Source organism: Chelonia mydas, chromosome 4 (assembly GCF_015237465.2).
Source record: "Chelonia mydas isolate rCheMyd1 chromosome 4, rCheMyd1.pri.v2, whole genome shotgun sequence".
Classification (NCBI taxonomy): domain Eukaryota; kingdom Metazoa; phylum Chordata; order Testudines; family Cheloniidae; genus Chelonia; species Chelonia mydas.
Genome location: NC_057852.1, coordinates 3,091,525 through 3,109,415, shown reverse-complemented (window position 1 = coordinate 3,109,415; position 17,891 = coordinate 3,091,525). Strand labels below are relative to the sequence as shown.

General features: G+C 46.9%; 1 protein-coding gene across 2 annotated transcripts in view; it reads left to right on the top strand.

Moving 5' to 3' along the window:
• Nucleotides 1-13,350, top strand: part of TNKS (tankyrase) — a 275,303-nt gene extending 261,953 nt beyond the window's left edge. For both annotated transcript variants that reach the window (XM_037896522.2, XM_007065877.4), the window contains 3 exons: nucleotides 972-1,158; nucleotides 2,026-2,182; nucleotides 10,849-13,350. In XM_037896522.2, the coding sequence (XP_037752450.1) occupies nucleotides 972-1,158; nucleotides 2,026-2,182; nucleotides 10,849-10,935 (431 nt within the window). In that variant the 3' untranslated portion in view covers nucleotides 10,936-13,350. The remainder of the gene's footprint in view (nucleotides 1-971; nucleotides 1,159-2,025; nucleotides 2,183-10,848) is intronic.
• Nucleotides 13,351-17,891: the final 4,541 nt, after the last annotated feature.

Below are 17,891 nucleotides of genomic sequence, written 5' to 3'. Positions count from 1 at the left end.
GGACTTTGTGGTAGAGAAGGAACTGAGGGCAGAACAGGGCACAAGGATGGGTAAGGCGCATGCGTGGGCTGAACAAGCACTGTTACCAAAAATATCGAAAGGCACAAGGGTGCGTGCACACCTAAAGTGGAGTCCCCGTAGGGACACACATCTTGAAGAACTTCAGTTGTTGCACAGGGTGAGTAACCTCGCTTTTATATTGTAACCTCGCTTTTAACTGTTATTTCTTTGTTAAACCATATTCAGTGCAAGCCACTTTGCTGGACCTATTGGCAGCCCTTAGGAAGGACATTTAGTTGGGGATCGGTCCTGCTTTGAGCAGGGCGTTGGACTAGATGACCTCCTGAGGTCCCTTCCAACCCTGATCTTCTATGATTCTATGACATTGCATTGCCATGAGAGAGGCAGGATGTCAGAGAAAGGAGGGGAGCTGCACCATGCCAGGGTAGGTTAGGGAGCCAGAGAGGACGGAAAGAACAAGGAGGACATCAAAAGACTCTGGAGAACTGCTCAGAAATGCTTGCAAACTACAGCCTCCTGAATAGCTTAAGCAAATTGCACAAGCCCCAGTAAAAGTCGGTTTCGTGTAGCAAAACGTTGTCAGGATAATCAGACAAAAGCTGCCTGTCTTAGGTGGAATTAACTGCTGAAGAATGATTACATTTGACAAGATAAATTGCACTGAAATTTGAGTGGGGGGGAAAAGACATGTCATGAGATTTAGTAAAGGAATAACAAATATCATGAGTCATATGTAGGATTCTGGTACATAATGATAAATCCCATCCCTTACAGTATTTTATCAGATATAGCTTCCCCTTGAGTTGACTGAATTCATTTTCAAACATTTAATTTACATATTACACATAAACAAGTACCTCTTATCAGTAAAAGTCTACAGTAAGTCTGAGCTCCAACCTGCACAAAAGCTAACCCCCCCCCCCCCCCCTTTATGTGTCTTTCTGTTCTAGGGTCTCCTTTTATTAATGCCATTATTCACAAAGGATTTGATGAAAGACATGCGTACATTGGAGGGATGTTTGGAGCTGGAATTTACTTTGCAGAGAACTCCTCGAAAAGTAACCAGTATGTGTATGGAATTGGGGGAGGGACCGGCTGCCCAACACACAAAGACAGATCCTGTTACATTTGTCACAGGTAAGTTTCCAATGGATTTGCCCACAGGGAAAACACACCATTTCTGTTTCCTTTATGCTTTTTAGCTCTGGCACAGGATGTGCTTCAGAGAAAGACTAGCCACTTGGGCTTGGACATGGCATGAAAATTCAGTTTTTACACTTTGTCAGGGCTGAACAGAAAGGGTCCCAGCAAGCCCCAGAAAGGGTTTGAAAATTACATATAGACATTGAGTTTACAGGGAGTATAAATAAAAGAGAATGGTGGCTTTTGAATAAGGCTTGAAATGTCAGGATTGAAACTGAGTGGATCATGGTAAATAATAGTGATTGGATGCCAAGCAATCTTTACAGCTGCTTGTGCCTCCATGTAGTGGCATCTGCTGGCAGAACAAACCTGGGATGCCAAGAACTGGATTTATTGCAGCTTGACCGAAGAGCAGGGTTTTTGTAGCGAGCAAATATTCATGGATTTTGTGCGTGTCATTTATTCAAGGCCATGATTGTCAATGAAGTACATCAACAAGCTCTACAGTGGTTCATAGGCGAGTGGCCTTGGCCTCTCTCCCTCTCTGAACCAGTCATTGGGTAATAAGAATTTGAGCTGCCTGCAACAAAACAGTTTAAAATAAATAAAATAAAGTAGATCACCACAGCCTGCATTTTACCAGATGTGTGTCCACATGCACCGTTTTTTATGAGGGTTTTCCTTTCATTCATGGTTTTCATTTTTAAAAATGTATTCTTAATTTCCTTATTTGAAGGCTCAGGGAAATGCATTTTGATTACTTAAACAAGTTCCTAAATATTGAAGTCGTTCTTAAGGTTTACAGTAGTCGTCTGCTCCCAGTAAGATTTGATCCATGTGTTGTGTTCGTTTCTCTCTTAGACAAATGCTTTTCTGTAGAGTCACTCTTGGAAAATCCTTTCTGCAGTTCAGTACAATGAAAATGGCTCATGCCCCTCCAGGACATCATTCTGTAATTGGCAGGCCAAGCGTGAATGGACTTGCATATGCTGAATATGTTATCTACAGAGGAGAGCAGGTATGTGGATTATAAATTGGGCCTTTCGTTTTCAGTTTTTATTTTATTTAATTTTGCCTGCGAATTTATCAGTGTTTATTACCACAACAACAAAAACAGGTGAAAATCAGTGCAAAAAACTATTATTAATTTTTCTGGGTAAATATCAGGGTTTATTTTGGTGACCTGAAAGACAGGAAAAAAGTATTCAGTAGATTAATGCTTTGAATTCCACTCATCAGTGTGTTTTGCTGCAGAACTAAAACAGAACTCAAAACCCAAGGCCACCTCTGAGTTTAAGAAAACAAGATATCTCTAATCCCCACATAAAACTTTTCATTTGAATAAACAGTTTATTGTTGTAGACTTAGAACTATTCGTATATAAATATTTACATTTAATAATTGGGCCGCACCATTTGCAGCGCATACACTCAACTTCATCCTTTTCTCCTGTTTTTGTTTTTTTTAAATTTTTGAATACTTCCTTATGTTCTGAAACGTGTTTTGAGACAGATTTTTGTTCTCTTTCCATTTTAGTGTGTTAAATCTTTAAACTGTTATCTGCTAGTCCCTTGGAATGTGTACGTGGTGGGCATGAGATTCATCAGTACGTTCAGATGTGCATGCACTTCAGAGTTTGCATGCGTGCCTGTTTGTTGTGTGTATCTTTTAGACTAATAATACACAGCCTTCTGTCAACAGGCAGCTTTGCACATACACCCAGACTAATGTATTATCGTACAATATATTGCATGAGATATGTGTTATTTTCCTAATAAAACAAGTTATTGTTTATATAGTTAAATGATACAAAAGTAGGGTGAAAATCGGAAAAGAATGAATCATTGTTTTTGTGAAACCTGGGAATTTTTCAGTAAAAATCAGTTTAAACTGAAAACAAAGGGGCTTAATTATAAAGTATCAGAATAATGGAATGTGCAAAATTTGTAGTCAGTGTGGCCATGTCATATACCAAGTATTGTGTGCTTGTCTGATAACAATCCAGATAAAGTTCCCAAATTATGTACCAGTCAGGGCTCTACAAGTCATTTGAATACATAGTGGTGGCCAGATCCCCAGCTGGTGTAAATCAGCATAGCTTCCATTGACTTCAGTGGTGCTACACAGTTCTACACAGATGAGAATCTGGCCTTTGTGTATATATAATCACCTTCTGTCTGGTGCTACTAGACAAGAGCCTCTTAAAATATGTCATTGGCCTTGGTAGCCACAGCAGAGGGCACTGATTCTCCATGGCCTTGGCTCTGCTGCAGCGAAGGCAGACTAATTTCAAAGACTTTTCTGGTAGTTAGCGGGCAGAGCTGTGTCTTATTCCATAGATGCCAGTTAGTAGTTACATTGATCGTTGCTGCAAAGTATACGATTGCCATGCAAAAAGGGAGTTGGGGTGATTCCTTATGTGGCTAAACTTAGTCTTACTTTTGTGCCAGCATAAGTAGTATGGAAGACTTGTTTTGAATAAGAACAGTTCAGATGAGACGTTTGCCCTGGGAATACAAGTTTCCATTTACATGCCTGTTTACTGTGAGCAGCTGCAGGAAGGTTGTTCCCACAGTCCACGGCCAGAGGAAGCGGAGAAGCTCCAGAATGCTGTACCCTGGAGCAACACAGCCAGTGCAGTGCCGTGCCACAGGGACCTGCAGTGAGGGACTGGCAGTGCAGTTACATTATGTGCTCAGTGCCCGTTCAGTAGTTACTTTATTCTTACAATGTTTGCAGGTCACGAAACAGATCACCAGCTGGCACTTAGTTAGGGCCACTGACCAGTCCAGTACTACTGCTGTATTCTGTTACGCTCTTGGGGGAGGTGCAGACAGGAACTTACCCATGGTGTTAACTCAGGAATAAAGAAACTGTCTAAGTTTGGCTGTTGGGTCCATTCATTAATGCCCACATGGAGCAAACACCTTTTTATTAAGACTTGTTGCCTCATTTCAGGAGGGTCTTGAAGGTTTAACGTGTGGAACCATATGTGCATTAGTGCTCAGCACCCAGCAGCTCCCATTGTTCTTCGAGTGATTGCTCATGTGTATTCCACTATAGGTGTTCATGCTCACCACATGCACCAGTGTCGGAAGTTTTTCCCCGAGCAGTACCTGTAGGGGAGCGCCCCTAGTGACTCCTGGAGTGGCGCCTCCATGGTGCGGTATAAGGGGCGCTGCGCGCTCCCCTCCACCATCAGTTCCTTCTTACCACCAGTGAAGTTGCTTCGGAACTGCTCTGCTCCAGCTTTGCTGCAACTCATCCCCAGGACTCTTGTTCGTTCAGTGTTGGTACCTGCAATTAGTAGTTGATTAGTTTAGTTTAGTTAGTGCGCCCGGGCCAGGGCATGCCCCGGGCCCCGGGTTTTAAGTTGTGTGACACTTGTAGGCGACCAATGCCAGTGAGTGATCCACAGGCAGACTGTTTATCTGTTTGGGTGAAACCCATCTCAGCAATCGCTGCAAGATTTGCAAGTCATTTAAGCCTCGGACCAAGAAAGAAAGAGACATTAGGCTCCAGGCCATCCTGATGGAGTCAGTGTTGACCCCGACTCTGGCGTGCCGCTCCGAGTCAGCACCAGGTACCGCGGTGTCAGTACACGGCGACCCACTGGCACCATCTACCAGTCGGCACGGCTCCCCATCCACGGGACACGCCAAGAAGGCTAAGAGGCCTTCTTCATCATGGCACCGGAGCAAGACTGGGGGAGAGACTAGACGCATTCTGGGCAGTCCTCAGTCCCCATTGGCCTCCGACTCAGGTCAAGTGGAGTAGCCCAGCCCGTTTGGAGCAGGCTTTCCCGGATGTCTGGATGCCCTCGGGACGTTATGTCCATGCCAGTACCAGGAGCACCATCAATGTTGGCCACGCGGTCCAGAGGCAAGCTGCCACTGGAATCTCCGCAGTCTACCCCGGCTCAGTACCGGTCTCGGTAGAGGGAATGTTCCTGATGCCATTCGCCACTCAGCGACCATCCCATGCATAGTCCACGTAGGTTGCCGTCGACCCCCACCAGGCTGTCTGGCTGGGTTCCGTCTTACAGAGACTCCTGGTACCGCTCCACCTCGAGAAGCGGATACCGACGGGAGCGAGGCAGACGACGCCAAAGGTCCTCGTCTCAACAGGACTGCCGTAGCCAGTTGAGACACGAATGTCGACGCCGTTCTCGTTCGTCATCTCGCTACAGGACCCCGCCTTGGCACCGCTCCCATAGCCCCGGACGTCGATCGCCGGTGCCTCGCTGTCGCGGATCTGCCTGCCAGAGCCGATCACAGAGCAGCTGCTACCGGTGGTACCATTCTTCCACGTCAGGGTCATGGTCTCGTGGTCAGCACCACTCCCGGCGTCGCCGCTCCTCCCGGTCCAGGGACAGCAGCAGGTCATATGTCAGCCCGGCCTCCCTTGGTAGTCATCCATCGATGGGTCAGGCCGAACAGCCTGCTGCGCCAGTGCCACAGCAGGTGCAGTGACACGGGGCCCCGGGACTGGCGCAGTGGTACCAGTGGGCACCATGGCCCCTAACGCAGCCCCCAGTGGCCGGAGCTTCTGAACAGCCGGTGGCCTCCCTCTCCTGGCCTCCGAGGAAGGTGTCGGTAGGACGCAAGTCTTCAGCACCGTGCCTGGAGAGCAACCAGGGGATGGATCCTCCGGTGCCAGTGGACACACAAAGCACCGTGCCTATCTCCTCTCCCTCCCCTGATGAGGCGATTACAGCCCTGCCTCCCTGCGTCCCACAGGAGGACTTTAAAGCCCACCAGGAACTATTGAAAAGGGTGGCATCAAACCTCAACCTCCAGGCAGAGGAGGTGGAGAAGCCCTCGGGCTCCTTCTTTAACATCCTGTCTGCCTCGGTACCGGGCAGGGTGGCCTTGCCACTCCATGAAGGAGAGGCGAAAATTTCAAATGCCTTGTGGCAAACCCAGCCTCACTCGCCCCCATCTCTAAGAGAGTGGAATGCTAGTATTTTGTGCCCCTAACTCCCTAGTGGCTGAGTCGGTCAACCACAGGGAACGGCAGGGCCAACCAGCCCCTACTCCGAAAAATAAAGACTTGAGGAGGCTAGATTCCTTTGGGAGAAAAATTTCTTCGTCCTCGAGCTTCCAGTTACAAGTGGCACAGACTCTCCTGGGCCAGTACGAGTTCAATCTATGGGGCTCTCTGCCAAGTTCGAGGACTCCCTCCAGGAGTGCAACAGGAAGGAGTTCAAAGCTCTGGTGGAGGAGGGTACAGTGGTTGCCAGGGCAACCCTGCAGGCAGCGTTGGATATGGCGGACATGGCCACGCAGTCCACGGCCTTCACGGTGTCCATGAGAAGGGCGTCGTGGCTCCTGCTGTCCGGGCTGTCCAACGAGGCGCAGAGCTCCCTGCAGGACCTCCCGTTTGATGGCAAGGCTCTGTTTGCAGAACGAACAGACATAAAACTGCATGGGCTGAAGGACTCCCGCACTACGCTTAAGACTCTTGGCCTCTATGTTCCGGCTCTGGCTAGACCTGAGTATAAGCCGCAGCAGGCTCCCACCCAGGCCACCCACTCTAAATATGAGCCCCCCCATAAAAAGTCATGGGACTATAAAAAACGGTCGCAGAGACAGTCTCGGTCTGCCCCCCAGCCTGGATCCTCCAAAGGCAAATAAGCAAGGAAGCGGCAGTTTTGACAGGACGCCCAGGGGTGACCTACCAGTTCTCATCAGGGATCCACCCCCAGTAAAGCTTCCCTTCTCCAACTGGTTATGTGCTTTCCTCCTGGAGTGGTCGCAGCTGACCTTGGACCGATGGGTCCTCAGCACCATCTCTCGGGGCTACACCCTCCAGTTTACCTATACCCCACCCAACCACCCTTCACCCCCATCCCTCCTGGGGGACCCCTTTCACAAGGCTCTGCTTGAGCAGGAGGTGGGGTGGCTCCTTGGCCGAGGAGCGGTGGAAGTGGTGCCAGCGGAGTTCAAATGCAAGGGGTGCTACTCCCGCTACTTCCTTAACCCAAAGGCCAAAGGGAGGCTCAGGCCCATCCTGGACCTGCGAGGCCTGAACCAGTACATGGTGAAACTCAAGTTCTGCATGGTCTCCCTGGCCTCCATCATCCCCTCCCTGGATCCCGGGGACTGGTATGCCACCCTCGATCTGCAGGACGTGTACTTCCACATCCATATATTTGAGGGGCACAGACGCTTCCTCCATTTCACGGTTGGGCAGGAACACTACCAATTTGCGGTCCTCCCGTTTGGCCTGTCCACTGCCCCCAGGGTATTTACAAAGTGTATGTCTTTGGTGGCAGCCTACCTCGGGAGCCGTGGGATCCAGTCTGGACGACTGGCTGGTCAAGGGGAGCTCCTGGTCGCAGGTACGGGACCATGTGGCTCTCCTCCTGTCCACGTGCGCCACTCTGGGCCTGTTGGTAAATGACACCCACATTAGTCCCAGTACAACGCATAGAGTTCTTTGGGGTCGTCCTGGATGCCACATCAGCCAGAGTCTCCCTCCCACAGGACAGGTTCGAGACCCTGAAAGGGCTCATTGCCTCTGTCACAAGATTCCCAGTGACAACTCTTGGGTCACATGTCGGCGTGCACATATGTGGTTTGTCACACCAGACTCAGGATGAGGCCCCTTCAGCTCTGGTTGGCCTCAGTGTTCTCCCAGGCCAGAGACAGGATGGACAAGGTCCTCACTGTGCCCGAACCGGTGATCGCCTCCCAATGATGGTGGTCCTCCCCGGGGAACATGCTCCACGGGATCCCGTTCAGAGGTAGGCCTCATCTCTGGAACTGGTATCCGATGGGGAGCCCATGAGAGAGACGTTCAGACCCAAGGTCTGTGGTCTGTGCAGGACCTGGTCAAGGAACTCAGGGCAGTCTGGCTGGCGTGCATGGCCTTCCGCTCGTACCTGGAGGGCAGGGTGGTCAGGGTCCTCACGGACAACACGGCCTCGATGTTTTACATCAACAGGCAAGGTGGGGGCCGTTCCTCTGCCCGGAATCCCTCAAGCTGTGGGACTTCTGTACGGCCCACGACATTTGCCTACAGGCCTACCACCTACTGGGTGCCCGGAACTCACGGGCAGATAGCTTGAGCAGGGACTTCTCCTCTCAGCATGAGTTGTTTCTTCACCCAGAGATGGTGCACAGACTTTTCCAAGAGTGGGGAACTCCCCAGGTGGACCTGTTCGCGACTTGACAGAACCATCGCTGTCCCCGGTTCTGCTCCGGGGGTGGCTGGGATGGGGTGCTATCTCCAATGCCTTCCTCCTGTCCTGGTCAGGCCAATTTCCTCCTGATTGCCCTGGCGTGGCCCAGGCAGCATTGGTAAGGGACCCTCACGAGCCTGGCGGCCGCCCTGCCATAACTATTACCGTCCCGCCCAGACCTGCTCTCCCAGGACCAGGGCCGCCTCCTCCACCCCAGCCTAGCGGCACTGCACCTCATGGCGTGGCTGCTCAGTGATTAGGCCGGGAGGAAAGGACATACTTGGAAGGGGTCCAGCGCATCCTCTTGGAAAGCAGGCAACCCTCCACACGCCGAGCCTACTTGGCAAAATGGTCTCGGTTTTCCCGATGGGTGGGTGAGCGGGGCATTCCCCCCGTGGCTGCCCCGATCCACCTCATATTGGACTATCTCCTTCACCTTAGAGCCCAGGGCCTGGTACCCTCGTCCGTCAGGGTGCACTTGGCAGCCATATCAGCCTTCCACCCGGCGGTGCAGGGGCACACAGTATTCTCCCATGCCATGACTGGCCAGTTCCTTAAGGGGTTGGATCGTCTCTTCCTGAACACTAGGCCCCCTGTCCCGCAGTGGGACCTGAACTTGGTGCTGGCCTAGCTGACGGGCCCCCCGTTTGAGCCACTAGCTACGTGCTCCTGGTTGCACCTCTCGTGGAAAGTAGCCTTCCTGGTAGCGATCGGCTAGGTGGGTCTCGGAACTCAGGGCCCTGACCTCCGAGCCCCCCGTACACAGTGTTCCATAAGGATATGGTCCAGCTCCGCCCACACCCCTCGTTCCTCCCAAAGGTGGTCTCCTCCTACCACATGGGTCAGGACATTTTCCTGCCAGTCCTCTGCCCCAAGCCCAGTACATCCAGTGAGGAGCGCTGTCTCCACACGCTAGATGTGAAACGGGCTCTGGCTTTTTACCTGGAGCGGACTAAGCCGTTCAGGAAGTCTTCACAGCTGTTCATCGCCTCGGCCAAGCGCATGAAAGGTCGGCCGATCTCCAATCAGCGGCTCTCCAACTGGGTCACCTCGTGCGTCCGTACCTATTATGAACTGGCGGGAATCCCTCCGCCGCCAACTGTGAGGGCACACTCGACTAGGACGCAGGCCTCGTCGGCTGCCTTTTTAGCCCATGTCCCCAGTCAGGACATTTGCAGGGCTGCCACATGGTCTTCAGTTCACACGTTCACCTCGCATTATGCGATCGTCTCCCAGACCAGGGAAGACGCCGGGTTCGGCAGGACCAGACTCCATCCCGAGAGTTTGTGAACTCCTATCCACCTCCAACAGATATAGCTTGGAATCACCTATTGTGGAATACACATGAGCAATCACTCGAAAAAGAAAAGACAGTTACCTTCCACATCCCGCCCTCCTTCCCCTCTGTCGGAGTTGTCTGGCAAGAAGTAACTGAGGGTGGGGGGAGCGCGCAGCTCCCCTTATACCGCAGCATGGAGGTGCCACTCCGGAGGTCGCTAGGGGCGCTCCCCTATGGGTACTGCTAGGGGAAAAACTTCCGGCACCGGTGCACATGGGGAGCACACACACCTACTGTGGAATGGACATGAGCAGCACATCTCGAAGAACACCAGTTATGGAAAAGGGAACTGTCTTTTCTCAGTGCTGAGCACTGGAAAATCTGGCTCTTAATATGAGCTCTTTCTGCCGTGCCCCCACTGGCATAGACATCTAGTTCTCCTGCTGCTTTCCTCTCTGCTCTCCTTCTTTGGTAGCTGTGCTCAAGAATTCTGGTGCCGTGAATAACAGGGGGAGGTAAGGGAGCAGTTATATAGTCCTTCCTACTGAGGAATCTCATTGATCTCTACAGATATCAAGAGAAAGCTAAAAAGCAAAGCGGGAGAGCCGATGGGAGGAGGAAGATGTTTATACTGAAACATCAGTGTTACAGTAACAGACATGTAATAGCCTCCATGGTCTAAAGCCCTTTTGTAAGGGACTGGGCACAAGCAGTCTGGCTGGACGGGGGTCTCACATCAGGAATGGTAGTTGCTGAGCAGGGGTCGGAGGAATCACAAGAGCCAGATTCAGTGACCTAGAGTTGGGATCAGAGTCAGGCTGTGATTGGAGATGGGAGGTCAAGTGACAAGGTGAAGTCTGGAGTCACAGCAGGCCAAAGTTTGTATGGTTGCCCAGACAACTTCCTGTGACAACCCTGGGGTTTAATAGGGCACTTGGCCAATCAGAGGGCCACAGGGTACTATCACTCTGGCTCCCTTGGGTGCTGCTTCCTGCTGCAGCTACCCTCCACAGTGCTTCCTGGCTGTAGCTTTCCATAGCCTCCTGGTGGCTCTGTGGGGAATGTTAGCCATCCCAGGTTCTGCAGACCCAGGTTCTAGTCCATGGACCCTTACATCTTTGTGATACTTTAGCAACGCAAAATAAATGAAGGCTGAAATTGTAACTTACTGTCCATATCCTTCAGAAAAGCAATGGTTTGTTCCTCTGCTTATTTTCAGGCTTACCCAGAATATCTCATTACATACCAGATCATGAAACCAGAAGCTCCCTCACAGACTGCAACAGCAGCAGAGCAGAAGACCTAGTAAATGTAGAGTGGTGAAGCAAAATATGATTTAAATCTTGGACTGGATGACATTTTGTTTCAGAAAATCAATATCCTATAAAATTCATGACAACCTGGAAATAAGCTGTATGTCTTTTATAAAGCATTGCTATATTGACAAGTGTAATATGAGTAACTGATACATACTCAACTCCTACTGTTCCTTTTGAGGAAATGTTTACAAGGGACTGCCTTTTTACAACATATCTCAGGCTCATTCTCACCGCAGTTACCAAGTGTAAAACAACATTGCATTGATCTAGACTTTGGGAACATTATGCTACAAGCAGAAAACATTACCAGTACAACTCCATATGTTAAAATTTCACAGACTACTGTTCTCGTTATTTTTATTTACAGATAAATTGCATTAAACCCAGAATTTCTTTTCAGCACACAAAATTCAACTTATTGTTTAGAGAGATATTAGTCAACTATTTATTTTACTTCTTTTATATTCTGAAATTGAGCCAGAACCTTCTTAAAGATATTTTGCACAAAGTCAAGTTGGCTAAAATCATTAACAATGCAATATGAGTTTCTTATCCAAGAAGGGGCTAGGTCCAGTTCTTCAGCTTAGGGGTTTTTTGCACTTTTATGAGCAAACGTTGCTACAGGCATAACTTTAGGGTGGAAACAAATCAAGTTTCAATTAGCTGCTTTCTCTGTCAGTTTTCCTGGGGAAGTATTAGTGAGCTTCGTGAACTTCATAAAGCTGCCTCTTGTGCTAGGTAAAACTTCGTGAAGCAGGTCAGTGCCCTCTGCTGACTAAAAGATAAATATCACTTTATGACTGAAAGGTTAAAAAGACTGCTGAAGTACAATGCAGACTGTGAAGTGTTCTCAAGTGACAGTGGCATATGATTCAAAAGAATCAACTTTGTGAGGGGATGAAAATTAGTGGGTAAAAAGCCAGAAGATTGTGTGCAGGAGTATAAAGTGCAGTTCCTTAAAGACACACCCAGAAACTGGCTAATTTAAAGCGACAAAAATGGATTACGTTATGTTGGGTTCAACATCACAATTGAAGCGCATGAGTGATGTACAGAAAAGATACAAACATTTATTTCCACCAGTGTATAATTGGTTTTAAACATTAATTAGTGGGGACTGGGTTTATATGAGAACAAAGCCAAGCTTTGTCCTTTCTAATCCTCCTACAATGTTCTGTTTTTATTTTGTCTGGGTAGGGGAAGGTTACTTTCAAGCATTGCTTAGCATAATATAAAATGGTTTCAAATCTCCAATACAGAGGGCGTAAATTTAACAAAAACAAAATCTTGACTTCCTTTTGCCACTTTAACTTTAGGAAGATGGAGGAAGTTGAAAATAAAACCATTTTAAGATTCTTTTCGAATAGGCTGCATCACCGAGAGGCACTGCAACATTTGTTGTGCAATGACTTTGGAAAATGTATGGCTGAGAGAGCTATACTTTTTACGAGTGCATAACAGCCAGTGATGTTAAATTGCTCATGTTACAATTCTTGCATTAATGCCTTTTACCTCCAGAAAGTATTGAAGTGACAGGTTAGTGTATTGCCTTTCGTTTACAAAATAAAAGAATTGTCTACTTGCACAAATCTGTGGATAAAGCAATCCAAAAAAAATCTGAACAGAGATTTTCAATATAAAAACAGAAGACATTCTGCAGAGAGATTCTTGTGGAGAACAAATGTTACCACTTGTAAAATTGGTAATTTGAGGCAGACTCGCTGAACTGCACACCATCTTTTGCAGTATACCTAGAGAAAAGGTTAGAAGCAGCAGTTCAATAAACATCAAACTTTTCTTTGTTTTGCTTAAGTCTCCTGTGCCAGCACTGGACATATGGTTCTGAGTTTGGTTTTGTGACTCTAATATGCTTCGTCAGTCCAAACCAGAAGTACGACCCAGCTGTCCCTTTTAATTAAATTCCGTTGACTCAAGTTGGGTGTTTGTGTTTTGGCTATTTGTTTAATAGTGTTAGAATTCAAATGATAACAACTAGGCTTTGAAGTTTGTATTCATTTAGAGGGCTTTTTATTTTTACGTTATTTAGTTAATCAAGGGTTGGGGATGTGCCATCTGCAGTAGTTTCAGATAGCTGTTAAAATGCATATTACCGGCCATCTCTCATTAGACATAGTTTTAAATGGTAACACAATTGTGCATCTTAGTTGAGCGAAACAGTTAACATGGGTGTAGAAGTTCAAAGCTTCACAGCTTTAAAAAAAACCCTATGCCTGATTCTGTTGTTGTTTGTTGTTTCCAATGTACTAATTGAACTAATGGCTGCTCTAGGTTTCATCTGGAGCTCTGAACTTCTAGAAGACAAAAATGTGGTCCAATATCTTTTAACTGCCAGTGTTATGTATCTGATGTTCTGTGCAGAGTAAAGGTGCTGTGTGAGGAAATCATTTGCAGTGGTTTTTGTCTTGTAAATCACTTGATTTTGTAACGGTTCAGGGCCAAAAGTTGAAGAATGCACATGCCTAGTGCACCTGCTAAAAGTCATTCACGTATCACAGAAGCCTAATATGGTTCTCGCCAAAAGAATAAGTAGTAGATCCTCAGCTGTTGTACGTTTTCAGAGCTCCGCTGACGGCACTTGACACCAGCTGAGGTTCCATCCCCAAATGTCCAACCCTCTGGGCTTGTCTTCACTACTGGGGTAGGTCGACCTAAGTTATGCTCCTCTAGCTACATGAATAACATAGCTGGAGTCGATGTAGCTTAGGTCGACTTACCCCGGTGCCTTCACTGCGCTGTGTCGACGGGACATGCTCTCTGGCCGACTTCCCTTACTCTTCTCAGAGAGCTGGAGTGCCGGGGTCTACCGGAGCGTGCTCTGCTGTCAATTTAGCGGGTCGATTTAGGGGGTCTAGTGAAGACCCCCGCTGCATCAGTTGCGGCGACGTTGATCTCCTCATAGTGAAGACCAGCCCTCAGAGTTGCTTTCCTGAGAGTAAAACAGCTTTCTGGTGGAGAGGCCAAACGCTGTGATGGGAAGGAAAGCCTTTTACAAAAGGCATTAGCCAAGCAACTCAATTTCATGTCTGTTAATTCTTTAAAACAGCACCCAGTGCCTGAGCCTCGAATGTGGCCCCAGCACCTGTGTCATTTACCTACTCACGTGGCCCGAACGATGAGAATCCTCATTGCTCCAAAAGGAGGGCTGCAAATGTCTCAATGTCAGTATGGTGGTCTCTGAGCAAACCCATTCGCAGCACACCCAGAACACTGCCTGTCTGAACTTCTGACACCCAGTGGAAGCATGTGAGAAATTCAGAGTTCAGGGCACGTAACTGGGTTACCCAGATGAAGAAGAGCCTGAGCCTGGCCACCCCATCAGCTGAGGGTGTGCAGCTTCCATTAGCGGTAGTGGGAATGGTGCATGCTCAGCGGGCAGAAGAACCTGGCCCAAGATGTTCAGATTCTAGCAGACCTGTTTCTGGAATGCTCTCCACATTTACAGAGCCCGCTCGCCCGCTGCATGAGCAAAATGGGAAAGGTCCGGCTTCAGGGCTGTCAAAATTTAGCATTAACCCTTTTGAGGCAATGCATTGTGAAACTTCTGGACCCTTTGTGACATGACCCTCAAAAATAGAACAACCACTTACAATGAAAGTGCTGATTTTACTCTCCATTATTGCGATGGTTTCAGTGAGACAGATAAATTAGGTAACTAATGTACAATACCAAAATACAATACTGCAGTCTTGAGTGCTGTAAACAAATTCTATTAGGGTAAAACAAATAAGAGCACAATACCTTTCATTTTGATTTTTTGTGTCTGCTTATCTCTACATCCCAGCTCTATTGAAAACTATTACAAACGCTGCATATAATTTTCACCATTTTGGAACACAGTTGTTTTTGAATCCCAGAAACAAGAATGTCTTTCTAAACTCCTCCGGCCTGTTCACACCTCCTGTGACCAAATCCCCTTCCTACAGAGCAACACCACCACCATATGTGGCAGAAACTCATTCATTGTTTTACTTATGGACTTGTACTTTTGTTGTTCAGTACTAGTTGGAATAAACCTAAAATTAAAATTCTGTGTTTAAAAAGAATCGTAAAGCTCTGTTTTCTGTCAACATTGGTGAGAGTGGAAGCAAATGCAGAAGAAAACACTTGATGTCTGAAGATAAACCACTGCTGGAGAAAAGAATTCCCTCTCACTCCCAGTGCAAGGATCCTAAGAGTCTCTCTGCTGGAGATCGCAGGCAGGGAGAGTGTCTGCTTCCAGTGGGAGTGTGAAGCCTTGTTGGATGCCAGAGCTTCATGCAACCATATGGTCTGACAGATGCTGCACGGAAGCTGCCCATATAGGACATTGTCCCTGATGCTGCAATTCCATTTTAGAGTCTTGTGCCAACTGCAGACCATTGTAGCTTGCTATAATATTGGCAAAATCCCTTTATTAAACCTAGACTCATGGAGAGCAATGTGTACATAATTCCTTATTTTAATCTAGAATTCACATACGATTGCTAACAAAACATCACCCAAATTTGCCCGTAACCAGATTTATACAAATTATGGAATAAAGGTCAACGAACAAGACACAGTCTAATTATTTGTATGCTCAATGACACTGACCTGGAATTGGGGTTTGGGGGAGAGTGTTGGGATCTGATCACTTTTTGCAGGAGATTTGTCTGCTTCCTTACTGCTGTTGGGCACCCAGGTACAAGTGCGCACACAGCTCAAAAATCCAGCACATAAAGTATCTGACTAATGTCTCAGGCCCCTTTTAAAACAATACTTCAATTTTGCTGGGTAAGAAATTAGTTAACAGAGATTCATACACCATATCCTAACCATGGTTTGTAGAGCGAGTGATTTTTGCAGTGACATAAGAACAAATGTGACCGGTGTTCTTGTTCCTCTTGAGTATGGCTCTCCTTCGCATCTCCTTTCTCTTCCTCCTTTTTTCCTCTCCATCTGTCAACATCCAAACAGAGTTAAAATTCAAGAATTCTGCTATTCTTTGTTTCTGGACTTGAGTCCACTAACATAGACAGAACTACGGATGTTGAAGGAGTTCAACAGAAGGCACCCTGATGATATTTTAAAATGGAAAAGCTACAGAACAGTGAGGGAGAGGTACTGAACATATGGGATATAAGTAAAACCTACCAGCTCTGGGACATATCTGAAAAACTTCTGGAGAAAGATGAATGAGCCTCATGACTCAACAGATGAGGGGAGGCCAATTATGCATTTTACATGACATGAACAAGTATACCTGAGAGTGCTTATTATCTGATTGTTTTGATACATCTATTTCTGTCTCGCTAAATCTTTGGGTGGCAGTTTTTAGTGTTGGTTCCATTAATTACTGATTTTACTTGATTAGAGTAGTTATGTGATACATGGTAATTTCAGTTTTTCTTAACATCTGCAGAACTTTCTTCAGCTTTGGAACCTAATAAAGGTGACCATTTTTTTTGCAACAGACCATTCGGCTTTGTGTATTGATCTCCGATCTCTCTTAGAAGGAAATATTAGAACATTATTGTGCTTTGGATTACCTACCTTCAGTTATAACCAGTTCCTGGTTCTAAGCCAGGAAGGAGACTGTTCAGGTCTGCTTCTGGCTCCACCATGTCCTACAGTATCTAGGACTGGGCAGTGTCTTTGGCGGATCCCTATATGGGTACTAAAAATACATTCGGGCACCCATCCTTAGCTTAACCAAGCCTGCCTTGGAACCAGTAGAGCACTTGGGTCCAATGGAGCAGTTGGCCCAGCATTTCACAAGGTCTCAGTAAATACAGCTTTGATTCCTCCCATCTTGGCAGGAACAGCTTCAGCTAAGGGTTAAGCCATCCATCACCTACACTTAGTGGTGTGAGAGGTTTGTTTTCTGGTCACATTGTGACTGTGATTTGTCACCTGTCAGACACTGTGGACAGTAAGATAGTGTGGCATTGGCTGAAATGCTCTGGCTATACTAACTCCCTGAGATTCATCCTATTCGCCTCTGGGGTCCAGAACTCTTTCCAATTTCCAGAAGTATTCCGTGGGTGCACCCCCTTCTGTGCCATGGTCACATAATCTGTAAAACTCAACGTTACCACTGGGCAGCAAGTGTTCCATTCCATGTCTGGCTGCCATGACTATTCTTCCTGAATGGTTCAGTGTCTGTGTATAGACCGGACCCTCGGTAGAATTTGCAAATTATACAAAATTACTAAAGATAGGTTATACCCAGGCAGACCACAAAGAGCTACAAAAGGATCTCTCAAAACTGAGTGACTGGGCAACAAAATGGCAGATGAAATTTAATGTTGATAAATGCAAAGTAATGCACATTGGAAAGCATAATCCCAACTATACATATAAAAGGATGGGGTTTAAATTAGTTGTTACCACTCAAGAAAGAGATCTTGGAGTCATTGTGGATAGTTCTCTGAAAACATCCACTCAATGTGCAGCGGAAGTCAAAAAAGAGAACAGAATGCTGGGAATAATTAAGAAAGGGATAGATAATAGGACAGAAAATATGTTGCATCTATATAAATCCATGGTATGCCCACATCTTGAATACTGCGTACAGATGTGGTCGCCCCATCTCAAAAAAGAAATAGTGGAATTGGAAAAGGTTCAGAAAAGGGCAACAAAAATTATTAGGGGTATGGAACAGCTTCCATATGAGGAGAGATTAATAAGACTGGGACTTTTCAGCTTGGAAAAGATACGGCTGAGGGGAGATATGATTGAGGGCTATAAAATCATGACTGGTGTAGAGAAAGTAGATAAGGAAGTGCTGTTTACTACTTCTCATAACACAAGAACTAGGGGTCACCAAATGAAATTAATAGGCAGCAGGTTTAAACCAAATAAAAGGAAGTATTTCTTCACACAATGCACAGTCAATCTGTGGAACTGCTTGCCAGAGGATGTTGTGAAGGCCAAGACCATAACAGGGTTCAAAAAAGAACTA